This window comes from Gorilla gorilla, chromosome 2 (assembly GCF_029281585.2).
Source record: "Gorilla gorilla gorilla isolate KB3781 chromosome 2, NHGRI_mGorGor1-v2.1_pri, whole genome shotgun sequence".
Taxonomy (NCBI): Eukaryota; Metazoa; Chordata; class Mammalia; order Primates; family Hominidae; genus Gorilla; species Gorilla gorilla.
The window spans coordinates 49,387,422-49,414,744 of record NC_086017.1 but is presented as its reverse complement, the minus strand read 5'-3'; the positions used below and the strand labels follow the sequence as shown (position 1 = coordinate 49,414,744).

Here is a 27,323-nt window from a genome sequence, read left to right as displayed (position 1 = left end):
TCAGTGATCCACTCCTCCTTCTTCACACACCCACTCTGCCACCGCCCTCCCCGCAGCACTTTCACATGCTCAGGTGCCTCCTCAGTAAGTGCAACACTCCAGCCCTTGCCCTACTCCTCTGCCTTCCTTCGTGGTCAAGCCTAGTGGAGAAAATTGCATCTACAATTGCAAATTCCTGTTCCTCGCCTCCCATTTACTTCACACAGAGAGTATCCTACACGGTCGCCAACAGGTCCTTGTTGCTAAAAACAACAGACACCTTTGACTTCTTAAAAATATCTGAACTTTTGAAAAAATATTCCTATAAAAAACAACAAACAAACATTCATTCCGTCAACAAGTGTTTATTGAGTTCTTACTAGTGTAAGGAATGTGGGGGGAGGGGGAAACTGTAGTAAGTAAACAGGTGTTGGCAATCATGGAGTTTACATTAGGAGGGGAAAAGAGCCAAGCATTAAACAAGTAAATAAATGAATAGAATAGTTCCAGAGGGTGACAAGTGCTATGAAGACAACCAAACTTAGAGTGATCAAATAGAGTAACTATGGAAACAGCACCGAGTTTTCAAGGGAAGCACCTCTGAGACGATATTTGAGCAGAAGGCACCTGGCCAAGATCTTGGACCAGAGTATCACATGCGGAATGAAGAGCAAGAACAGAGTTCCAAGGTGGGCACAAGCACTGAGAATATATCACAACATACCGTTTATATGCACAAAAAGAAAGAATAGAAAGAAGGCAAGAAAGTGTAGTCTTGCTGGGTAGGGAAAGAGCTTCTGAATCAAAAGCAGAGTGAACCAAGCCTGGAAGAACAATGAACCTTGTCCCCTGTGGGCTAGGGCATGGCCTCTCCTCCCTTCCACTGGCCTCCTAAGTAGAAAAGCGCTGGAGAGGTTGGGGAGGAGTGTGCAGAAGGATTCATTGCCTGCATCTTTTCACTCTTCAATCCCGACTTTGGGAGCCAATAAACAATGTAGCTAAGTTTGGGCCCAAAACAAGCCAGGAAGACTCCTAGAGTAATCCCAGCTGGAATTTGAATAGAGATGGATTCACTCCAACCCCTCTTCTCCCACCGCCCGAACTCTGGGCTGAATAGGGAAAGCAGTCCAAAAGGGGCTCCTGCAAGGCCGTTGCTGAGGATACAGTGCAGCCCTAAGTCAAGGCCAGGCCCCTGAAGGGGGTGTGTCAGCGTACAGTCATCTCATGATCAGCTTCAGTGGTCAGGCTCCTCAGGGACTTGGAGAAGTCCCGAGTATTTTTGTGTGGGAGAGAAAATGAGAGCCCATAGACATTCTCTGAAAGCTAAGTTTCCCAACACACACACACACACACACACGCACACACCAGTCCACAGGAGCACAAGGTGATCTAAGGATCCTCAACTTGACCCAGGGGAAAACTCCCTCCCCACAGCATGTGTTTGTGTGTAGGGGATGTGGTAGATCCTGGTGGAGTGAGGATCGGGGTTAGTTCCTATGGCCCTGACCAATAGCCTATACTAAAGATCAAAGTCCTCCATAAGAGTTTTGGGCTACAGATAGTGGGAGAAAAACAGAGAGAAGAGATGAGAAGTCAATGCCCAACCCTGTCCCATTATAATTGGGTTCAGACCCCTCACATCAGGAAATGGCCTCCTACACAGAGAGAGAAATCTTGGACTGCTTAACCTCCTATAACTCACCCCTTTCCACACTTAACTCTCTTCTCCCCCAAGGCAAAGCTCCTGTCCTATTTTTCCTGATCTCACTCCACCATCAAATGAAAATGTGCAGAGGCCAGCCAGGGAAAGCACTGGGGGGACCAGGCCTCAGACTTTCCCAGGAATTAGGGGGTTAGATGTGGAAATAGGAACTCTGAGCACCACTTCTGGTGGTGAAGTGCCATGAGGCCATGAGCCTGTGTCCCGAGGTGGGGTAGGGTCGGGGGGAAGCAGCCCTGTATCTAGGATCATTTGGGAGAGGAGCTGGGGGTAGGGCATTGTGGTTGAAGCCAGATAACATTCCCAAGGTCACACAATTCGAAAGCAGTCAATTCTAGAGTTGGGATAGTTCAGATGGGCTGAGCAAGGCTCAAAGGCAGTGCCTTCGAGGACTTGCTCTCACCCCAGCTGGGCCAGGAGGAGATGTTCAAAAAGCCTCATGTAAGGTTGGAGACAAGGGCCTGAGGAGTCGGAGAGAGTTGCTTTTCAGGCCTTTTCTCTCTGCTTCTGACACAATTCGTTGGCTACATCTGACACATGGATTTAGACAACTCCTACACTCTCTAGGGATTTCTTTGCATCTCTGGATCATATGGCAGCCTAATATCTTACTCAGAAAATAACTTGGATCTTCCCCAGAGCCAATTATGGCTCTGACTATGGGCTGGCACAGGGAACTAATTAAGGAAACCAAATGGCACAGAGAAAGAGAGAAACCCAGATAGAGATTAATTACAAAGGAGAAAGTCAAAAATTAAAAGTTGAGCTCAGCAACAGCATGCCAGGGATAGAAGGGAATATTTGGAGGACAACATGTGGGTTGGCACTTGAGCCACCCTGACCCTGAGCCATGAAAGACCCTGGAGGCCTGTGCATATCCTGGAGAAGAAAGGACTGCAGGTGAAACAAAAAGAACTGTGCATTGAGCTCTAGACCCTGCGGGTGCTGCTGGAACCCCCTGACTGGAGTACAACACACAGAGATAGCCCTGCTCACCTCCAGGCAGGCTGCCCTGAGGCCCCCATGCCATGGGGACCATGAGCATCAGCAGTTGCCGCATCAGCAGGTGTTTGCCCCTGCATAATATTTGAAGCCAGATAACTTCATCCAGGGGTAGATGGGTTGTGAAGCAATGAGTCCAGGAGCCGAGGTTGTTCATTCAGTTTAAACTCCTCCTTGGTCACTTCTTCTTTGGGGTTGGCCTGATCTTCCTTTTCAATCTGGTTTACAAAGAGAAAAAGAAAAACACATGACATAGGTAGGTGATGTATACTCTCTCTCTTTCTCTGTGTTCAGTTAGTATAACTGTGGATTTTGAGACTACCTTTGAGGTTATTCTGCAAAATCCTTCTCTTTAACTTCTTAATTCTGGTAGTCTCTGGCCAAAAATAATATGATAATATTTTTTTCTTGGCCCGAGCCTAGGAAAGATATTCTTTAAGAGTTCTATTTTATGTATGATAATTATTGCTTTTCTGGTTAATCATTGTAGATAATTTTGAAACATAGAAAAACACAAAGGAAATTAAAGTACACCCACTCCTGGAAAAAAAATTTTACTACTTATAGATGTAAAGATGTGAATGTACATACATATACACATAGAGTATATGCACTTATAAAATTGTGAACATACTGACATGTTTCCACTTTGATGGGGGAACAAATCGTGTTCAAGAAGGAGATAAACAACATCCAATAAAGACATTAGACATTATAAATATGTGGCCCAGACAAGCATTGCCTGCAAGCTTACCCAACTGAAATGTTGTGTGATATCAGCTTTAATTTATTTAGATAGCAGAACTCTATGTGACTGCCTTTGAAATGAGGCTATGTCAAATAGTTTCAGTGCATCATCAAAGTTCTTAGTTTAAAAAACAAATACACAAAAAACAAAATGAATGCATTAGGAAAGTCACATAATTTTATTCTAGAGACAAAACTTATGAGGATCACAGCTTTTGTGTAATTTGGAAAGTTTTTAATATTAGAAATAAAATTTATACTCAGATATTAGCAATACCATTTTTAAAATCCCAAATGATGTATCAAGCTAGCAAAGCTGATACCCTTCAAACTGGATTGAGGATACCAGAAAAAAATAAATGCAGAAATATGTTATTAAAACTTGTAGAGTGAATTGTAGCCTGAAAGGTTGGAACACATCCCTTGAAATTTGAGGAAGGAATCTCTTTACACTTTCTGGATTGCCTGTATGACCTCCAGACATGTGGCAGCCTGCATGTTTTCGAACTCCCCATAGATACTGCTGAATATAAAACCCAGATGCTGAGACTAGCACGGAAGCCCACAGATCCCAGGCATCACCCTCAGCAAGTATCTCTGCAATCAGCCACTGTGGCATCCTAGGTAATATGAGCATCTAATTATCTAATTGGCATTTTACTAGCAATAGCAGCCACATTGATGGTAATGGGGATGACCAGTTTATATAGCAACAGCCCCTGAACTCCCAATCAACCAGGGAAGGCAATTGAGTTGGAGATAATATGCTAGTAGATAGGGTTAAGTGACACAATGTATTCATTAAATAATTGTTCCAATAATATCCACTTACCTAGTCCTATAATATGATTAACTAATGAAATAGATAATATCCTCATTTTACAGATGGGAAAAATGTGACTTAGAATAAGTACTTAAGACACAGGAAATCCACAGGCAGCAGAGCTCAGATTCAAACCTTTTCAATTCACGCCTTTTTTTTTCCATTTTAATTTCCAATTGTTGGAATGATGCCAGAGCCCTTGCCCTTCTCACTGTGCCAGACTGACTGCAAGTGTATTTATAGGGCTCATTCAGTCAACATCATCAGCCAGGCCCTGAGTGAGGCCCTGGGGGGATGAGTGTAAGATTCTCTGACCCTGACTTATGCACACTCCATCCAGCAAGGAAGATGGACAAGTGATGATCAGCAAAGATGTCCAAATTATAGCAGTGGAAGTATCAAGGGAGTTCACAGAAAGGGCGACCATCTGCTCAGCAAGAAGTGTGAAGGCTCTTAAGTCAGAGGGCTATGCCAGGACCCCTTATCACTGCCAATAATGATGACTCTTTAGACTCTGCTTCCACAAAATACCCCACATCAATCACCCTGACAAACCCAAAACAGGAAAATAACAGGTCACTAGTACACAAAAGTCATGTCCTATATAAAATGCTCTAGTCATCGTATTGTAGCACAGCTTTGAAAGGTTAAATTATAAAGACTGCCCACATAGCTGAATAGAGGAAACAGATAATTCAGGGCCATGTAGGGTTTGAGAAGAAAGTGTCATAGTCTTTGGTCCACACATGGACAACTACCACATGACTGTTCTTCAAGATGTTAACTCCCTCCAAGACTGAGATTGTCCCCAAATGTGAACTGAAATTGAATCCACCTTGTAAATCCAATCCCTAGAGCTTTGGTAACCATCTCTCATAACCATTAAGATGACATCAGGCAATTTTGAACAATTACCACCATAGTAATTCTAATAGTATTTAGGACCTCTGTGATTTTTTACATCCAAAGAATGCTCGTGCCAATTTTCTATTTTGATGATACAGTACATCAGTCAATAGGCCATGAGGAAAGTTGAGCCATATCTTGAAATGAGGATATAAAGAAAGCACAGGAATAAACTAACAACCTAACCTAAGCATCTTGTGTTATTAGGCTTGGGCCTTCAGGCTGTAATCCCTTGTAATAAGCCAGAGAGCCAATTTGGCAAGAATTTAATCTTGTTAAAATATTTCTCTAAAAATTAAATGTTTTGAACAAAATAGCAGTTCGAAACATATACAAAAAATAGGCATACAGATTGAAAAGAAAAATATCAAACCGTCTCTATTCAAAGACAACATAATTTGCAGTATAGAAAACCCTAGAGTCTACCACAAAAAATCTAGATTAGGTAAGTTTAGCAAAATCACAGGATACATGATCAATATACAAAATTCACTTATATTTTTGTATACTAGCAATGAACAATTAGAAATCAAAATTGAAAAAGAATGCTATTTTTGATATCACCAAAAAGCATAAAATCTTAGGTACAAACCAAACAAAATATGTGCAAGATCTATGTACTAGAAACTACAAAACAAAAAAAGATCTAAATAAATAGAGAGATATACCATGTTCATGAATTATCAGACTCAGTATTGTTGTAGTTTTCCCCAAATTGATTTATAAGGTCAACACAGCTCCTTTCAAAATCCTACCATAATATATTGTAGAACCTGACACAATGAAAATTTATATGGAAAAGTAAAAAAACTAGAATAATTTTTTACCAGAACACTTTTTTTAAATGAAGAACAATGTTGGAGAATTCACACTAACTGATTTCAATACTTACTACTAAGCTACAGTAATAAAAGTATGGCTTTGGTGAAAGGAAAGATATATAAATTAATAGAAAAAATAGAAAGTCTAGAAATAAACCCATAAATATATGATCAACTGATTTTTGGCCAAATTGCAAAGGTAATTCAGTGGAGAAACTTTTCAACAAATGATGTTGAAATAATTACAAAAAAATTGTGCCATATGCAAACCATATACAAAAAAATTGAACCTCAATTCATACGTCACACCATTACAAAAAATTAACTTAAAATGGATAACACTGTAAAAGTAAAACCTAGAATTTAAAATTTCTACAAGAAAATATCTTTGTGACCTTGAATTAGAAACAGATTTCTTAAATACAACACAAAAAGTATGACCCTGCTGGGGGTCCCTGGGGAACAGTGTAGACCTGTACATCAGTATCTCATCTGTATCTCATCAGAGAGGTGAAGAAACTGGGGTGTCAAAAATAAAAAATAATAATTTTTTATTTTTAAAGACCAGTGTGATAGTAAAATTTGATAAATTTGACTTTGTCAAAACTTTGGGTCTTCACAAAACACTGTGAATAAAATAAAAAGGCAAGTCACAGACCTGGAGAAAATGCTTGCAAAACATATTGTTTATAAATGTCTTGTATCTAGAATATTTTTAAACCCCTCAAAATACAATAATAAAACAATCCGATTTTTATATGTAGAAGATTTAAGCAGAGATTTCACCAAATAAGTGTCTTTGGTGGATTATCTTTATACTCATTAAAAGATGCTCAACTTCACTAGTCATTAGGAAAATGCAAAATTAAAACTACAATGAATACCATTACATACCTATCAGAATGAATAAAATTTTTAAAGCTGATAGTACCAAGTGTTAACAATAAGCCCAGGTTACTGGTAGGAATGAAAAATGTTACAACTTCTTTGGAAAATAATTTAGCTGTTTCTTAGAAGTTTAAACAAATATCTACCATATTACCCAGCATTACCAGTCCCAGTTATTTACCCAATAGAAAGGAAAACTTATGTTCACATAATGTTCACAGCTTTATTCATAATCACCAAAACTGGAAACAAACATCTTTCAACCGGCGAGTAGCAAACTGTGGCATGTGAATCCATATATACATATATATATATACACACACACACACTCTCACACACATATGTGCACGTATGTATATACATATATGCACATACATATAAACATACACATATAGAGAGAGAGACTATATGGATGCATATGTATATATACTATATACATATATACTGTATAGGGATGCCTATATATATAGTTGTGTTCATCCAAGGCTGGGGTTTTCCCAGGGGTATAAGACAGATATTCAGAAGGCAAGGGATTCTAGGGTATTTGTGAAAGAGATTAAACTGTTGGGGCCAGGCGCGGTGGCTTACGCCTGTAATCCCAGCACTTTGAAAGTCCGAGGTGGGCAGATCATGAGGTCAGGAGTTCAAGACCAGCCTGACCAACATAGTGAAAGCCCTCTCTACTAAAAATACAAAAATTAGCCAGGCATGGTGGCGCATGCCTGTAATCCCAGCTACTCAGGAGGCTGAGGCAGGAGAATCACTTGAACCCAGAAGGCAGAGGTTGCAGTGAGCCGAGATCATGCCATTGCACTCCAGCCTGGGCAACAGAGTGAGACTCCGTCTCAAAAAAAAAAAAAATGCAACAATATGGTTCAAAAGCACTATGTTAAGTAAAAGAAGCCAGGCTCAAAAGGCTATAATATTACATAATTCCACTTATACGGAATCTTAGAAAAGGCAAAAGTATAGGGACAGAAGATAGGTCAGTGGTTACTATGGGCTGGGGAGTTGACTGCATAGGTGAAATATAAGGAAATTTTGAAGGGTAATGAAAATATTCTATATCTTACTTGTGGCAGTAGTCATAGGACTATGTGCATAGAAATGTATGCCAAAAGAGTTTAATTTTACCACATGTAAATTATACTTCAGTAAGCCTGATACATATGAAGTATGTGTGTGAGCATATAAACTACACATGCATACATGACACTTTTGAGGTACATGCTTCCTTTTTTGTCTGAATGCATGCAATTGAACTATAACTGCCCAAAGGAAACTGCTTAGTGATAGGATAAACACAATTCTGCTTATACCCAGCTACTATCGTCCTGCTGTGTGCTGTTCTCCAGTGATGCTTAGCTGCCCAAAAACAAACATGGTGAAGCCAGTTAGCTGGGTTCATCAAAGGCTGGGGTTTTCCCAGGGGTGTAAGACAAATATTCAGAAGGCAGGGGATTCTAGGGTATTTGTGAACGACATTAAAATGTTGGGATATCATTTCTAATTTGGAAAGCGAGGAAAGTGGAGTCTGATAGACGGAGATAAAAATGGAGGAGTCAGAACACTGGAGGCACATGGTAAAGTTTAAGAACAGTTGCTGTGAGGGCATTTGGCAAACAAGTTGGAAGAGAAGCAGAGTGTGGATGTGGAGTTGTGTGATTCCACTGATAATTTCAGAGGTGGCAATCTGTTTCCTTTCATCGGAGAAGGAGCTCCTTAAGAACAAATGATTTATATACAGCTCTGTTGAGCTCAGCTCAGCCAGCCCTAACTACTGCCTAGAAGCCTGGTCTCTAACATTCCAGGTGTACCCTAACCTTCTCAAACTTCTAGCTCGCTCATTCTCGGGCATGACCTCTATCTTAATGCCTATTAATGGGTCTCTCTCTACTTTGCACAATCTAACAGCTTTTCTTGTTCCCATCAAAGGCCAATCCCTCCATATGTGCTATGGAGGAGACTTATTTTATCAACTACCTCCATTCCCTCTACTTTGTTTCTAGCTTGATCTCAATCCTGTACCCCTTCCCATCAGAAAGTCAAATTGGCCAGCATTTATATGCAGGGGAAAATTGGAAGTTACAATGTGCTTAGGTTTCCAACTTGGGGGATTAGTTGGACAGCTGTGTTATTTGCTGAGATAGCAAACAAAAAGAAGAACAAGCTTTGTAGGAAAGAAATCAAGTGTAGACAGATTAGGTTTTCCAACATCAAATTGATCTGCTGAGTGAATAGGCTCACATATTAATGGCAATGATGAATTAAGGTTTAGAAGTCATCACATGTGAGTCATAATTAAAACCACAAGAGAAGGCAAAATCATATAAGCAGAGAGCTCAGTATGGAACCCTAGGGGACCTCAAGGTTGAGCAGTTGGCAGAAAAGGAAGCACTCACAAGAAGATGAAGAAGGAAAGTTCCTGCAGAGAAAAGGAAGAAGTGAGTCACAGAAACCAAGAGAACAGAGAGTTTAAAGACTGAATGAGAGAACAGCCCAACAAATCCAACAGAAAGCACCATTGATATACAGATTGGGTTCAGCACTCATTAGGAAAAGCAGCATGAAGGCCACAGGTAACCATTAGAGCAAACACTACTGGTGCCTTGCCCATAACCCCTTGCCCTTACCACTCTTGTGCTCAGCCCCACTTCCAGGTGCCAGCACTTGCCTTTCTTTTCCTGAGGGCTTTTATCTTGCTGCTGCAGTCCACTTTGCCATCTCCTTAACAAGCTAGACGTGTCAAAGAATGAATGCCCCCATCCTTGAAGCAGCGTTGGCTAATGACTGACGAGAACTGGTGTATAAATATCCCAGTTCCTCCACCCCTCTGGTAAGATAACTGACGCACATGTCTACACTGTTCCCCAGAGGTCCTCGGCAGGACTAAGTCCCAGGAACCCACGGTGAGAATTGGTTAGATAATACTTTTTTTTAATTGGCTCTTTCCCTTCCTTATCTTGCTTCCCACATTCCTCCAGTGTCCCCTTCACCTCCCAAATAAACTTCTTGCCCTTGCATTGTTACTTCTGGAGGAATCTGCACAAGAGGAATTCCAGGGGCGGGGGTGCTAAGGGAAGAAATTAGAACACAATGAATTGAAGAGCAAATGGGATTTGAGGAAGTAAAGATGACGAGTTTACACTGTTCTTTTTAAAATTTGTCTAAGGTAGAGAGAAAAGAGGATAGGGCCAGACATGAACAAACAGTCAATATGAGAGAGCAAAACACGTCAAAATGCTAATGAGAAAGAGACAAGATACAAAGGCTGAAGTGGTTAGGGGGGTTGCTAAGTTGTACAGCAAGACCTCAAAGGAGATAAGAGGTTGGAAGATCACAGGGAGGGGTGGGGGACTGGCCTCATCAGCGAATGAATGCTTCAACCTCTGAGGCTGAGGGGAAGGATTTAAAGACAGATGCATATTCTGATGAACCTGTGGGGGCTGGTGGAGCCAGGACAGTCTGGGGAGTGGCTGGGGTTCATCCATTTGTGGTGGCACCAACCCACCAGGCTATAAAGCTTTTCCCAAACTGCACTCAGCAGCTCTATGCACACATGACCATGCTCAGCAGCTGGAAAACCAATGCAGGCAGGTTGTGAGCTTGATCTAGAATCAGGGATTTATAAAACGAGTGTTGAAGGAGAATGAGAGACAATTGGGTTAAGGCTATCAGAGAAGGCGTAGTTAACCATGTGGTCTGGACCAGGTAAGGACCTGTGACCAGGCAGAGGCTGTCACACTCCAAAACAACACACAGCTCCCAGGACTGGAAGCCTGTCTGGCTAACCTAGGCCTCTGCAAAAGCATCTGTTCTGCATAAGCATTGTGCTATAGGGACCACCAGGATGTATAAAGGACTGCTCCCAGATAGGAAAGAGTATATGCCACAGATAGGGCAAAATTCAAGAGTTCAGTCACCCAAACTAATAAAAGCAATAATGCAACCTGAGACACAGGCAGAACAAGAGCCTGAACAGAAAGCAAAGAGCTCAGGCCTTTTCTCTAGCTCTGCTGTTACCTGGAAAATCATAGTCTTCCAGGCTGCTTGTGTGCAGGGCTCAGTTTAATAATATAAAACATGCTGTGCAGAAAAAAATGAGTCAAAGGCACACACAGCACTTCCCAATATATGTGACTGATAGACTCCAAATTAACCACCCACAGCTGTGGTGGTTTTCAAAGAACCACAGATCCCCAGCTCCCAAAGCAGAACACTGAAACCAAAAGAGGCCCAGGACATACCTGTTAAACCCAAAGGCAAGGACAACCTTGTGAAATCCTAAAATCTTAGAACTGAGAGGACAGAATAAACTAAGAGGGAGATGCCACGGTTTCCTCCTATCAAATATTATGAATGCTACCATGTTTAATCAGGATGCTGGAAATCGTACAGTTTCTAAGATTAAATCATTCTCTGGTTCTTGAGAAGACCTATCCAAGGGAGTTATTAAGAATCCAATTAGGCCTTTGCCAAAATTATTTAACCTCTAAAAGCAATACCTCGGAAATAGCACTGTTTCAGAAAGCAAGTTGGCTTCAGAAAATCTTTTTTACCCTTTCTTCATGTGCAAGTTAGTAGCTCTGCTTAAGAGCAAATATTTCCCATCACATCAACCTGCCTCCCACTCCTTTGATTCAAAATAGTCAATCAGTATCAATAAAAGGAATAGACAATATGATGAAGAAGTGGCTCCAATATATTACCTGAAGACCTTTGGGAATCTAAGAAGGAAAAATGAATATCTCAAATAGGACTCAAGACAGTGCATAAGAGAAGTCATGGGACATTACGAATGAAGACTTTCAGATCCTCTGTTCCCAGGTAAGGGACAATGGCTGAGGAGGTAATAACGGCCTGTGGAGGCACCTTCTCTGATACCCACTGAAATTAGTTAACTGAGGGAGTCAAAGCACACCAACACTAGGGTATCTCCTGAATTTAGGTGAATACACTGATCAAGGTTAGGTCCAGACAAATCTGTGGGTATGGTGAAGTTTGCTTTCATTGTCTTCTAACTCCTTTCCATGTCCTGATTGAACTCCAGCCACCCAAAGCCACCACTATAGGTGGCATGCCTTTTATACAATTAATTTCCTCTGTTTCATACATTTTCTAACTACTTCCATATATCAATACTTACCTGTCCTAGGACCCTTCTACTCAGGCTCCTTAAGAGGGACTCAGTTAATGACTAGGTAACATGTCATACAACTTGCTATTAAAGTTTTAGTGACTAGTTACTTCCTTCACAAATTAAACTTGCCTAATCTTGTGCCTTTTTAATGCTTTCACTTTTGGTACCATAAATTTATCACTCTCCACATTTCTTTACCTCACATCACAAATAATCTGGATTATTCATTTATGGATTGTTTAGGTCAGCATTGCTCATTGTGTAGTCTGTGTACTGTCTACATAACTGTACCTTTAGGGGGTGAATGCTTACTAAAAAGGCACGTACCCAGGCCTTAGTGGTGACCCAAAAATCACATTTTCTAGGGGCATCTTTAACATTCTTCCCCATTGACTCTTCTTCCTACTAAATCAGTAAACATCATGTGATACCTACACATAGTAGATGCTACACAAGTGCTGGGTATCAGAGTAGATATGAGAATCTCAAATACAATTAACACCCACTACTAACTTATAAACAGATTCAGTTCCAAATAGTAAAAGGTCTAAAAAGTTGGCATGCTGATATACCTTCAGAACAGTAAAATAAATAAATAAATAAATAAATAAATAAATAAATAAAAAATTGGCCAGGCATGTGTGTATTGGGGCAAGAATATAGAGGAAATCTCTGTACCTTCCCCTTAATTTTGCTGTGAACCTAAAACTGCTCAAAAAAAAAAAAAAATAGCCTACAGAGCCAATAACTCCCTGCTTATGGTTCTCATGGTCCCATGTACATGCATATTATGAAAACATTAGGGCACTGATCCCTACACGATGACACCTATTCTCTTATTTGGTCCTGGTAAATCTCAAACAACACGGCTTCCTCACTGCCATATTCCCTTCCCCCAGCACATCAAATGGAACTTTACAGGTATGCAATAGGATTTGTTGAGTAGTGAATGAGTGAATGAATGAATGGTATTGCCACTGAGATTGACATCAGATGAAGTGTGTTGGGAAGATGGATGGGTCCAATGGATTACCCTCTCCTTTTACTTGTACGGATATTGATTAGAGTCACCATTCGTTATCTCCCTGAGGCATAGGCATTGAGGAACTCATTCATTCAATCTGTTACCATGGTCAATAATCTCAATTGATAGATTAACAACTTCCAGTCCTATTAGACAACGGAAGCAATGGCCACAGCCACCTGAAGTATGCACCAATAGCACCTAGGAGGAAACCAGAAGCCACACTAGGTATTTCAAACAGAGGGGATTTAATGGAGGGAGCTGATTACACAGGTTGGGTAATAAGGCTGAAGAGGGCCATGGAGACAGCCCGGTGTTAGTAAACACAGGAAGCAACTACTAACCTTAGGGCTGGGGAACAAAAGGGAAGAGATGGTGTTACCAGAACCTAGAAGCTTTGACGGGGGACCCCCCACGGCTGGCGCCTGGCCCTCTGAGGGGGCTGCTGCGCGGCTGTTGCTTGGACTTCTGAGGGGGACGCTGCTTGGCTGGCGGTGGTCGGACCTCTGGGCGGGGACGTGGCTGACGCTCAGACCTCGGAGGGGACCGTGGCTGACGCTCAGACCTCGGAGGGGACCGTGGCTGACGCTCAGACCTCGGAGGGGACCGTGGCTGACGCTCAGACCTCGGAGGGGACCGTGGCTTGGCTGGCGCTCTGACCACCGCGGGGGGCGCAGCTGGCTGTTGCTTGGGCCTCTGAGGGGACTTGGCACGGCGGCTGGTTCTGAGAGGGCCAAAAGAAGCTGGAGGCGGGAGCCAGGGCTCTCCTCTGCTGCTGAAGCGACGCTGGCAGGAGCTGGAAACAGGTAGGAGGGCCCTGCTCCCCCACCCACCTTCCAGTCTCCCTGGAGTGCCTTCCGGTGTCGGAGCCTAACCCGGAGCCGACTAGGGGGAAGAGTGGGGTGCGGAGCGGGAGGGGCGTGCTGGGAGCCGAGACCACGCGCTGTGCCCAACTGGTGCCGCGGGGCTGGGCGGCCGCTTACCTGGTCTTCTGGCAGGCGCAGCAGATCCAGTCCTCCTCTTTCTTCTGGTAGAAGCAGCCGCTCTTACAGATGCTGTATTTCCGATCCACTATCTCCTTCTTGGAATTGAGGAAGGTGAACGGCGGGCAGCAGTGTATGCTAAAGTGTTCGGAGTACTTCTGGTTTTTGGAGAGTCTGGGACCCTCCTTGGCCGGTTTCTGACTCATCTCACTGGAAATCGCCGATGCAAGGAGACAGGAGGAGACATAAACGCACATCAGGAAAGGGAGCCCTCTACTCAGGAAGCCCCCTGCTACTCCCATAATCCAAGGTAACATTCAGGGGGGCCCTACAGAGCAAAACCCTGGAAGACCAACTTCCCCCCAACTCCGTGGAAAGGAACTCAACTAACAGTTCATTAATTTTCATTTGTGTATTTTTAAAAATCGTGTTTTTAACGAGAAAAAGAAACATGGGCTCTTGTTTTCTGTATGTTTTAGAGACCCATGTAAGATAGGAAAACATTTAAAACCAAACATATCCTTGACTAAATAATATTCTAGAGTTAGGAAAAGCCTTTTCTCTAAAAAGCAAAATAAAAAATTTATTATTATTTATTATTAAAACAATCATTCATGCAATAAAATACTACACAAGGAAAAAGAACAAACTGCTGACCTGCTGACATACATCAACACATTTTGATCTCACAGACATACCATTGAACAAAAGAAGTCAGACACAAGAAAACAAGCTGTGTGTATAGGAGGTTCAAGAACAGGCAAAACTAATCGATGGTGCTAGAAATCAGAACATAGTTATATTTGGAGAAGGTGGGTTCCGACTCAGAAGGGACAACAGGGGAGCTTGCTGGAGACTGAAAACAGTCCTTCTAGGAATGTGACAGATGCAGAAATAGTCCTACCTAACACTGCAAAACACCGAAGCCCACAGGGGACTTACGTGACTATCAATCAACAAGAATCAACTTAGTTAATGGGCATAAACTGGATACTGAGAATGTCTCTGCTCTCAACAAACTCAGGGTCAGGTTGGAGATGCATATGTGCAGTATGTAATTACAAAACACTGTTATGTTGGCCAATACAAGTGTGTACAAAGCATGGAAAAAGGATGGATTCCTTGAAGACAGAACCTATAATCTGGGTTTTTAAGGATGAGTACAGAACAATAACTAAATAACTTTGAGGGGATATTTTAATTTTTTTGTCTGTTGGTGTGGTTGTCTTTTACTACAAATAGAAATGACAGCTGAGAAGCAGGTAGAATGCAGTTACAAATACGTTGTTTTTGCACCTCTGTTTGTGATCATCAAAATTGTGTGTCACATCTGTTATGTATGTTAAAAATATTCTTTCCCAATGTTTCACTTGATTTTATCATGCAAAAATAGTTTTATGTAATTAAGTATCTTAGATCTTATTAAAGGTTTTGTATTTTTCCCAGAAAGTCTTCCCCATTCTGTCAGCTTTTAACATACTCATGATGCCCCATTTTAAAAGAAAATCCTCTCTGGATCCTGCTCCCGTGTCTTTTTGCTTCCCTATTACCCTCCTCTTTTGTATAGGTAAAGTTCTTGAAAAGTTATTAATACTTTTTCCCTCCATCTTTACATCTTCCACTCACTCACTCATCAGTGCACCCCACTGTGGCTCCTGGCCCTTTCCTCCCAAGGAAAAATGACTCTACATAGCTCCCCAGAGACCTCCATGCTGCTAAACCAATTGCCTTCATATTTGGTCTCTCTCCATCTAAAGTCTTTCCTTTCCTGTGACACCACATTCTCCTAGATCTCCTCCTCTATCTCTAGTCTCTCCTTGTCCATTTCCCTTATAGGCTCATCTGCTTTTGGCAAACCTTTCATTTTTTTAACACTAAACTTTTAATGTTAGAGTTATTTAAGGTGTAATAAATACTAAATAATAAATGAAGTTACCTTCACCCATTTAATTTAACATTTACTATATACTTTGGTTTTGCCTGGCACAGTGCTCAGTTCACATACTGGACACAAAGTTAAATCATGCTGAGTCCAGTCCTCAAGAAACTTATCCACCAGTGGGAGATACAGGCAAGTAAGTGATTAGAATGCACATAATGTGCTAATGGCCAGAAAAACTTCATTTACTGAGACCAAATAAGTACAAGTCACTGAGATGAGGAAGTGGGTAGATCAGATAAACATCCTGCTCACAATGAGCTCACCTTGTAGGTAGAGGAATGTCCACAGACATCAGTGAGTGTCATACAAGGCCAGCATGCTCTGCAACATGAGAATGTGCTGGCGCAATGGCATGAAAAGTCCACAGAAGAGAGGGCAATATGTTGGGCTAGAGAACAAGGTGAAACTTCATGGGCAGAGGCATTTCATCTGGCCGAAGATGAGGGCTTGGGAATGACTGATACCTAAGCAGATACACAGTGAATTGCATTACCCCCGAGAGCCCTCATCCTATCTGCATTGCAGAATTGGAAGACATAATAAAGCCAGGACACAGGCAATGAGGCAGGTGAAGTGTCTAGCCCATGTGACTGGGAACGCAGTCATGCCATCAGCTAATCAGAGGTCTAAGTAGATGAGAAGGAGGGAGATCATCTCATGGGTCTGAGACACAATGAGTTTAAAGAGCCAAGGACATCCATGAAGAAACAGGCATTCTAAACTCAGGACCTAAAGCTCTCATTTTGAGAGCGCTTCACCTCATGGAAGGGGGCACAACGTCGGGCATGGATGAGATACCTGTGAACTCAGCGAGGAGTCAGTCAAGGGAAGGCTTCCAGGAGGAGGCGTGGACCTGCCTTCAAGCTGCAGGAAGAAGGAGTAATGGGTATTCAGAAAGGTAGGATGAGTAGCAGTCTCCTAGGAGAGAAATTGCTGAATTTTCAAAAGGAGATGATCAGATATATTCAAAGGAGCCCTTTACCCAGACAGGTATGTATAGACCAATGAGAAGCTGCAGCTGACTTATAGGGTCAGATTCATTGCAAAGACCCTAAACGTCTGCTAAGCCCTTCCCCAAGTCCTACATAGGTCGCTAAGTTCAGCTAGAGTTTCTCCTCCCATGGGAAATAATGAAGTGAAACACTTTAGGATTAACCTTCAGGAGTAATTTCTTCAGGTGCCCAGCACATGGAGACTGTTACTCAACTCTCCACAGGCAACCCAAGCATTCCCAATTCCTCTGGCCTTCTAGGGTCACCTTTTCCCAAACGGGTCAGGCACCCGTCACAAATAACAGAAAATCTAGCTCTTACTCCAACTGTTTAAGAAATAACTAGTATGTGATAAGAAGGAGATTTGAAGTCCACTGTGACTCTGAATTCCTTCCCTAACTGAATTCTCAAATCCCACTCACTGCTCCAGCTGATGTAATGCCTGGGTCACTGCATGCCCATCTGCACCCCCGCCCAGTCATTTCTTCTCCCAGCACTTCAGGGGAAAATTGTTTCTTACTCCATGACAACTTCCCTCACTCCCTGTCTCCCCCGACCATGTCCGGCAGGGGGCAGCATCACCTCTAGTTATCCATCGATGCATGGTCCTGAAGGAAAAAGTAATTCTCTTCCCTGGAAGAACCTCGCCATTCCTAACACAACCACCTGAAAATGCATCCAACTTTCAAAATAATGTTTTCTCCCTCCTTTAGTAAAATGTTTATATTTTTGAAAAGACTGGTGGGCGGATCATGAGGTCAGGAGATTGAGACCATCCTGGCCAACATGGTGAAACCCGGTGTCTACTAAAAATACAAAAATTAGCTGAGTGTGGTGGCATGTGCCTGTAATCCCAGCTACTCGGGCAGCTGAGGCAAGAGAATCGCTGGAACCCGGGAGGCGGAGATTGCAGTGAGCCGAGGTCGCGCCACTGCACTCCAGCCTGAGAGATAGAGCAAGACTCCGTCTCCAAAAACAAAAACACAAAAACAAAAACAAAAACAACAACAACAAAAAAAACTGGTCTCCTAACTCTTTTCCCAGGTGGCAGAAATACAGCACTTAGTTGGGGTACCTGCTTAAGCAGTTCTATATACTGCTTCCCCAACTATCGGCCCCACGCCACCCTCCAATTTAAAAACGCTAAGCCTCACATGCTAAATCAGAGTCATCGTTTTATAACACACCAGGATTGCTAGTAAATTCCTTGGAAATACAGGCTGTTAAATTAAGTTTAGCCTAAAGCCACATCCTTACATATTTTAAGTTCCGCCTAACAGTTTATTTGTACATAGTAAACCGTAACCTAACTGGATGGGTACATTGTAACCCGGTCTTATACCAATCACAGAGTTTTAGTCAATCACAGACAGCCAACAGTGTTCAAATAGGTAAATTCCAGCTGTAAGCAGTCCAGCTGTTTCTGTACCTCACTTTTGGTTTCTATTTGTCACTTTCCTTTCTTTGTCCATCGATGTTTTCTGACCGTGTGGTGGCCCTGGAGTCCCTCTGAAACTAATCTGGTTCTGGGGACTGTCTGATCTGTGAATTGTTCTTTGCTGAATTAAACTCTGTTAAATTGAATTTGTTTTATTAAAGTTTTTCCTTTAATAAAGCAAATAACTAACAGCGAAGAAGTAACAGTTTACTGAGCACCATTGTGTATAGTTGTTTTGCATACTTTATCTCATTTTATAATGTGGCGTTATTAACAAACTAAAGATGGAAAATCTACGGAACATGACTAAGTCCATAAGCCAGTAAGAGGCAGCAAGGGATTTGAATCCACATCTGTGTGACTCCAGCATCCCAAGCACTTTAGACAGGTCCAACACTGTTTTGTGCTTCCTATAGACTCAACCCTCCTCCCAAGGAATAGGAGTCCAGGTGCTGGGCCCAGACTAGACTTCAGAGGACTAGAGATGGACCCAGGGGTGGGATAAGTCTCAAAGATCCATGAGTCTATGTCCTAGGGTGACAAAGACTGAAAGTTGGGGAAACAAATCACTCCAGAAGAGAAAGATAGAGAATGGAGTTTGGAGACTTCACAACAACAGAAACCAGGACTTCTCTGCCAGCGCCAGAAGGGTCCCTGTCCGGGACTGGTAGTAAGCTTGGGATGGGCCCTGAGGGAAGTGTGACCTACAGGCACACTTCTGCAGCTCCTCCCCTCCAGTGAATTAGTGGATTAAAAAAATCTATATTCACTGCTGAAAGTTAGAAAACTCAGATGGATGAAAATAATATGCCCAGTGCGGTGGCTCATGCCTGCAATCCCAGCTCTTTGGGAGGCCGAGGTGGACAGATTACTTGAGGTCAGGAGTTCGAGACCAGGCTGGTCAACATGGTGAAACCCCATCTCTACTAAAAATATAAAAATTAGCCAGGCCGGGCGACGTGGCTAACGCCTGTAATCCCAACACTTTGGGAGACTGAGGCAGGCGAATCACCCAAGGCCGGGAGTTCGAGACCAGCAGGACCAACATGGAGAAACCCCGTCTCTACTAAAAATACAAAATTAGTTGGGCATGGTGGTGCATTCCTGTAATCCCAACTACTTGAGAGGCTGAGGCAGGAGAATCGCTTGAACCCAGGAGGCGGAGGTTGTGGTGAGCCGAGATTGCACTATTGCAATTCAGCCTGGGCAACAAGAGCGAAACTCCGTCTCAAAAAAAAGAAAAAAAAAAAATTAGCCGGGCGTGGTGGTGGGAGCCTGTAATCCCAGCTACTCAGGAGGCTGAGCCAGGAGAATTGATTGAACCCAGGAGGCAGAGTTTGCAGTGAGCCAACATCACTGCACTCCAGCCTGGGCAACACAGCGAGACTCTGTCTCAAAAAAAAAAAGAAAAGGAAGCCGGGCGCGGTGGCTCACGCCTGTAATCCCAGCACTTTGGGAGGCCAAGGTGGGCGGATCATGAGGTCAGGAGATCAAGACCATCCTGGCAAACATGGTGAAACCCCGTCTCTACTAAAAATACAAAAAAATTAGCTGGGTGTGGTGGCGGGCTACTCAGGAGGCTGAGGCAGGAGAATGGCGTGAACCTGGGAGGCAGAGATTGCACTGAGCCAAGATCGGGCCACTGCACTCCAGCCTGGGTGACACAGCAAGACCCGTCTCAAAAAACAAAAAGAAAAAAGAAAAAAAAGAAAAAGAAAAAGAAAATAATACAAATTCATAAATTCTTACCCCATGGTTAGCCACTTGTAAAATATGTTAACTTTTTTCTTTGAGAATATTTACCTGTAAATATACAGTTAATAAAAAGTAGGACCACACCTTACATATTTTTCAAATTTATATTATTGAAAAAATCATTCACTTTTCAAGTTCATGTTGTCTGTAGTGTTCTCTTACCGTTTTTAAAATTTGTAATAAATCTGTAATTATAATCTTCTCTATAGTTTATATTCTATATTTGTATCTTCTCTCATTTTTTTTGAGTACTTTTGTCAGAAGCTATCTACTTCATTTTTTTTCAAAAGTAAGGTTTTCTTGTCTTTGTTCTTTTTTCCCCCAGTTTATTCATTTCTGTATGCACTTATAATTTCTTTTTTTCTTCTTTCTTTTCTTTCTTTTTTTTTTTTTTTTTTTGACAAGGTCTCACTCTGTAGCCCATTCTAGAGTACAGTGGTGTAATCACAGCTCACTGCAGCCTCAACCACCTGGGCTCAAGCAATCCTCCTGCCTCAGCCTCTCAAGTAGCTGGGACTACAGGTGCGTGCCACTACACCCAGCTAATTTTTTGTGTGTGTGTAGAGACAGGCTCTCCCTGGGCTCAAGTGATCCTCCCACCTCAGACTCCCAAAGTGCTGGGATTACAGGCGTGAGCCACCACGCCTGGCCTATAATTTCTTTTCTTCCATTTTCTTTATATTTGTGTTATTTTTTTTTCCTTATTGAGTCAAATGATTCATATATGTACATTTATGGCTATAACCTTTTCCATTGTGCAACTTCAGCTGCATGCCACAAATATTAAAATAATTTTTAATCTTCATTTTAATTATGGATGAGTTCTTCTTCAATTCATCAGGTATTACAAAATCTATTGTAAAATTTCCAAATATATGGAGATATTTTTGTTACATTGGCTTCTCATTTTAATGCAGTTAGAGAAAGCAGTCGCTATGACAGTGACTCCAACAGTTGTTCAAATTTGCTTTATGACCTTGTTCTACGTGTGCTTGCAAAGACTGTGCATTTCTGGAAACAATTTGGGATTGTCTAGTGAGGATAAAAATGTGCACAAACTGTAGTCTAGCAGTTTACTCCTGGGTACAGGAGCCATCTTGGACCACAGCTCAACCTCACAGGTGAAGCCACTTCCTGTGAGGTGGTGGAGCAAAAATACCAGAGGAGCCTGAATCCTGGAGGACTGTGGAGTTTGTTGTTTCAGGCCTGGACTCTTGAACTCTGAACACCTTTTATATGAGAGACAAACTTCCATCTTGCATAAACCACTATTATTTCAGTTACAAGTAACCAAATACATTCCTAATTGGTTAGACTCAGTTTCCTGTAATAATAACAACACTTAACTCGGCGGGGGGGGGGGGCTTTGAAAATATGAAATGAAATAAAGTAAATAAAAAATTGTAACTAATGTAAATAACTTGCTTAATAAATTATATGTTCCTTTCACAGATGAGAATTCATTTAAATGACCTATCTAATCCTGCTGAATTTTTTAGACACACTCTATTTATCTCACTGTGTATCTCTGATGATACTTAAGCATTAATCACATCTTTATTTACTTTAGTGGTTAAAAACAAATTATAAACACTGCATGACGTTTTCACAAAAGATACCACCTAATTGCAAGCAAAGATAACTATGAACTCTCTCGCAGGATGAGGAAAAAAAAAACAAATTTGAAACTGCAAAATATAATCTTCTCCAGGTTTCCATATAACCTAAAACTACAGAGGAGAGAAAAGTGAAGCAAGCATTCAAAGAAGGAGAAGAAAGTGAAGGGAAGGATCCAAAGAAAGGAAAACAAAAACCTCTCCACCATTTATTGAGCACCTAGTATGTTCCATATGTTTTATATCTAATATTTGTAATTCCCCAAACAACCCTCCAGATAGTTCCTACTATCCCCATTTTACAGATGAGAAAATTGGGGAAGAATTTAAGTGAAATCCCCAACATCATACAATAATAATTTTAAAATAGCAAACTCTTAATGGTTAATAGGACTAGTAGACTGCCTAATAACTCAGTAACGAACCTTGATTTTGTTTGGCAGTGCTATATGCCTTGTTTAATCTATATAATTCCCCCATGTGACCACATTCTTGTCAATGAAAGGCAGGCAAAAAGTCTATGGGAAGATGACCTTTCTTCAATAATAAGGCTTTTTATTCAAGAAGGAACCCTCCTCTGGTAAGTGCATCCAGCCCAACCCAGTCATTCCTAGCCCCCAAGAGACAGGATTATTTCAAGCCTTTGGAACTTGTCCCATAGGGTTCCTTCCCCTATCTTTTACCACTCAACAGTTGCACAGCAAATGCCTCCATTGCCTTGAGGTTCAGCTCAAAGTCAAGACACTCCTTGGGGAGCCTTTCCAGATCCTTCCCTTCCCCCAAAGAGTAATGATCATACCTCCTTCCTTTGTGTTCTGTGAATAATTCTAGGAAAGCATCTAGAACTTTAGTGCTACCCTTACTGTTTCACTGTCTCCTTAAAATTTTTGTCCTTAAGCCTGTTCAATGCCTGATACAGAACAGGTGCTCAGAAGATGTTTGATTACAAATGAGAGAATGAACAAAGGGTGCCTTTCACAACAGCTGCAGAGCCCTTAGCCACTTATGTCCTGTCCCCAGATGCTCTCTAGCAGTCCCATGTTCCAATGGGGATTCAGGCAAAAATGTCTGTTCAGTAGAGGAAGGGACCTTTCTCACTAACCTTGAAAGTTCTAAAACTGGGCTCTTTAGGGGAAAAAAAAAAAAGATTTTGTGAACACAATATATCTTTTTCTAATTCATACAAATTAATTTGCTATCTTTAATCATTACATACACATTTCATTACACGTCCTAGGGGTGGCATTAAGCTCTATGTAACCACCAGTGTCATAGTATCTGTAAACACAGCTTCGCCATTCCCTAAAAAGGCTACAGGAAGAAATTAAAACCATGAGTATAAAGTGGATTTTTTGCCCTTCTTCCCACCCTTCCTCCTTTCTTTTTATCATCTTTTCTGAAAAAAGCAATCGGGATGTGGCATAATCATGTCATGAAAGCCACAGGTGGCCCTCAATTCTGGGCAGTCCTCTGGAAAGGAAAGAAAATGCAAGTGGTAAGTTGACATGCTGCAGCCCACCTGCCCCTTCATATCTGCATGGCATCACAGGAAGTCAGACATGCAAACGGGTATAGAGTTTGCAGAATGAAGGGTAGATGCAGGTCAATATTTTGAAAGCAGAATAGGTCTTCAATTCTTTCACTCAGCTCCCTCACAACCTTGAGCAAGGGTCTGTTCTTCCCTTGGTATAAAGAACTCAACATGGGAAGAACAGGAGACAAGCTTTGACCTTGACTGTGCACCCAGGACCTGAACCCTATGTGAGAATAACACACTGGCTTCAGATATCAAAACTCCAAAGGAAAATAATGATCAGTCTCCAGATCTATTATATGAATTAAGGAATGGGATGTTTAATATATACTTAAGAAAGAAATTTCAGGTTAATAAAGCAAGAAATTTCAAATTTATTCAAATCGAGATTGATTTTACCAAAAAAAGCACAACTTTTTTTTATTTCTCTGTAACTGTAGAATTGATGTGATATTACAAGCCCAACCCATGATGAATATTGGCTGAGAAAGAAAGTGGAAAGAAGAGAGCAACCAAAACTCTAAATTTATAGTGGCTTGGTCACTTCTAGCTGAAACCATCCCTTCCTACTTTGTAGTCAGAGTTCAGTTCCCTAACATGACTATTTCTCACCTCCCTCTCTTCCTTCTCAAGGTGGATAAGACTATGAAAAAGCTGAGTATCTTCATGGCAGCGAGGGAAGGGGTGGCTGGTCTGGGTGGTGTCCTCTGCTAGGCCTTGCCATGGGGTGCCTCATCTGGTCTCACCCACCTTCTAGCATGAATGACACACATTGCTACTGACCACTTGATCCAACCAAAGCCACTGGTCATCAGGCTCCTGACTCAGTAGCCTCCTATTCTGGTCCAGCTGTCCTCTCAGCTCCTTCACATCTATTCTAGGAAATGTTTGGTTCCCATACATTACGAGTAGGGAACCAAGAGCGTTATTCTGGGCCATTGGCTTAGACAGCCTCCCAACCAAAGCTGTGCAGTCACTCATAGTCATGCTGGATGAGGCTGAGGGCAGCCTTTTCTAGAGGCTTGCAGGGCCCCCACTACACTATTCCTGTTGAAGTGTGTCACTGCCCCTCATACACACAAAAAAAATTTTAAACCTATCTGGATGATTCTACCACACCATACCACATCCCCCACCATGGTTTTGAGGTTTCGCCTAGAAAAAGGAGAAAACAAATATCTGCCTCCTTAGCTTCCTCTCTCTCTCTTGATTTTTCTCTTCTTTCCCATTCTTTTGGCTAGAAAAACTCTTCTTTCTGCTTCCTCCTTCTCTCTGGCAAAGACTTGGCCTCTAGCCTACTCTCTTTTCACCTCCATGCACCAAACCTGAGGCTCAGCTTTCTTTGCAGAAAGGACATGCATTTTACACCATAGAGGAAACTCAATGGTCTGAGTTGTCTGGTATGATTCTTGGTATGTAAGCTGCCAGTCCATTTGAAATTAAGAATTACAAAAACCCAAAATATATTATTTTGCTATTTCCTAAATCATACCCATTGAGAAGCATAAGTTATAAATAATACCTAATAATAGTACTACTGATGGAGAGCTCACTGTAAGTCAGGCACTCTTCCAAGTTCATGACATTTATTCATCTATTTAACCCTGGTAATAATCCTAGGAGATAGATTACATTTATCCTTATTTTACAGATGAAGAAACTGAGGCCCAGAGAAGATACAAAAGAATTGGCACAATTTATGAGTGACCAGTGAGATTAATTGTCTGTTATAATCCATACCACACTGTTTATACAGGGGAGATGGGGCCTCAGTGACATAATCAATTTGTCATTCACAGTCCAGAGGATGACATCACTGCGACATACCTAACACTAGAGAAAGGGTGAAGATAGTCATAATAAATTACCTATCCCAAGCCTCTTTCTTTGTTCCCACTTTAAGGAACAGAATGGAAAAGTGTTCCCTTCAGTGACCTAAGAATGTACTCCATAGGACACAGAATTTCCCCATAAATTCACAAAGTAGAAAAGACTTGAGCAAATAAGGTCATGTTCTTCCTAAACCTTCCCTTTCCTTTTTCCTAATTCCTTCCGGTACATGGCTGTAATTTCTCAAAACCCACACCATCACCCCCTGTGCCTTCAAATGATTAGAAAAAACTGTAAGGAAGAGGCCAGGCGCGGTGGCTCACACCTGTAATCCCAGCACTTTGGAAGGCTGAGGCAGGCAGATCACCCAAGGTCAGGCGTTCGAGACCAGCCTGGCCAACATGGTGAAACCTCATCTCTACTAAAAGTACAAAAATTAGCCAAGGGTGGTGGTGCATGCCTGTAATCCCAGCTATTTGGGAGGCCAAGGCATGAGAATCGCTTGAGCCCGGGAGGTGAAGGTTGCAGTGAGCCAAGATCACGCCACTGCACTCCAGCCTGGGTGACAGAGCAAGACTCTGTCTCAAAAAAAATGAAAAAATTGTAAGGAAGAGATGGAAGCAACTGGGAATTACAATTTTCATAATCTGGTTTTAAGAACAAGAGGAAGTGTCTAACATTTAAAATACTGAATTTTTTCAAAGCATGAAAAATTAACTTTGAGTCTTAAAATATTTATCAATCTTCAATGAGTTTTTGTTAAACCTTGCCTCCATTTCACAATTTAATATTTACTCTCTGAATATCAATGCCCTTGAGAGCAGCAATAAAATCTTTTAACCTTTCATTCTGTGAAGAGAAACAGAAATAAAATATATTTTCAGTAATAATAATAATATGCATGAAAAACTGTAACTTGAATTTTACTAATTGATGAGGACAGGGGGAGGATAGTAGGAAAATCTCAAACTTAATTTCTGCATATACCCCAGAAACAGGAGTGGTAATGAAACAGAAAAAGTGAAGCATTCACTATTCTTTATCTTTCCTAAAGTCAGCCTAGCTTATTAAAGAAGAGAAGATGAGTGGGGAGATCTTGCATATTTACAAAGTGTGCAAATACAATGTAAGCAGTAAAGATTTGATTCTTATTTAATTATTGATATTCTTATAATTGGCTAACTACAGAAATATTATGGAGTCATTTGAAGACCAACTGAATATTAGACATCCATTTTTAAAGGTGCTTATGAAGAGGTTGTATTGACATAAGAAAATACTTCTCTAATAGCAACTGAAAGCAGCAGGAAGCTAGGTCATTAATTATATGGCAGAAACTCGGAGTGGCCAGCCATCCCAGCTGAAGCCAGTTAACCGTCAATGTGGCAGTCGGCTCGAAGGAACTTATAGCTCCCTCTGTTATCCTCAGTCACCTCCAGAGGTAGCACTCTCACCAGGGGCTGGGACAGGAGCTGGGGTGGGGAACAATACACCCAGCTCCTGCCTTGAGTAGGTAAGATATATTAGTACCCTGGAGAGCAATTCTTGGTGCTAATTTTAAGACTGACAAGGACTCCCTGAACAGTAGATAGGAGCTACTGAGGCAATTTATTTATGACCACAATAGATCCCACTGACAGGAAAGGCAGATGATATCAGTCTATATGTGCAAAGAATATACACATAAGATGACTGAAGGTAAAGGCAGCCAAATACAATCCTAACAGTCATCCATTTGAAGATTTATTGAGTACCTTTAAGTGCCAGTGGTGAATAAGACAAAGAAGGTCCCTATGCTCACAGAGCTTAGGGTACAGAGAAGAAGACATTAACAGACTATCTCTTACCCCATGAGTAGTATATCCAATGTATGACTGAAATGTGATTAGGGCTCTAAAAGGAAGGAACTGGGTGCTAGGAGACAATATAGCAATGAGACAAATTTAGATTAGAAGGCTAAGGAAGGATTCCTGAATAAATGAAATTTAATTTGAGATCCAAAAGATACGTGGGAGCCATCCATACATGAGGGAGGAAACAGTTACAGACAGAGGCCTTGAGACTTGATGTCTCCAAGAAACCAGAGAACAGAGTGGCTGAAGCACAGTGAGGGAGGGGAACATTGAGGCTAGGGGCAAGGCATGAGAAAGACCAGGCAGGCCCTTGAAAGTGAGCTAAGGAAT

The 27,323-nt window shown here is 41.7% G+C and overlaps 1 protein-coding gene across 4 annotated transcripts in view; it reads right to left on the bottom strand.

Moving 5' to 3' along the window:
* MOBP (myelin associated oligodendrocyte basic protein) overlaps positions 1-27,323 on the bottom strand; it is a 61,201-nt gene that overhangs the window by 12,167 nt on the left and 21,711 nt on the right. The window contains exons 3-6 of one of the 4 annotated variants that reach the window (XM_055381332.2): positions 16,774-16,839; positions 14,034-14,243; positions 13,433-13,774; positions 2,696-2,919 (exon numbers count right to left, since the gene is read on the bottom strand). In XM_055381332.2, coding sequence (XP_055237307.1) covers position 2,919; positions 13,433-13,774; positions 14,034-14,239 — 549 coding nt within the window. In that variant the 5' untranslated portion in view covers positions 14,240-14,243; positions 16,774-16,839 and the 3' untranslated portion in view covers positions 2,696-2,918. Of the gene's footprint in view, positions 1-2,695; positions 2,920-13,394; positions 13,775-14,033; positions 14,244-16,773; positions 16,840-27,323 lie in introns of all 4 variants that reach the window. The other 3 variants (XM_019024546.4, XM_063703710.1, XM_019024545.4) reach the window with 3 other exon arrangements.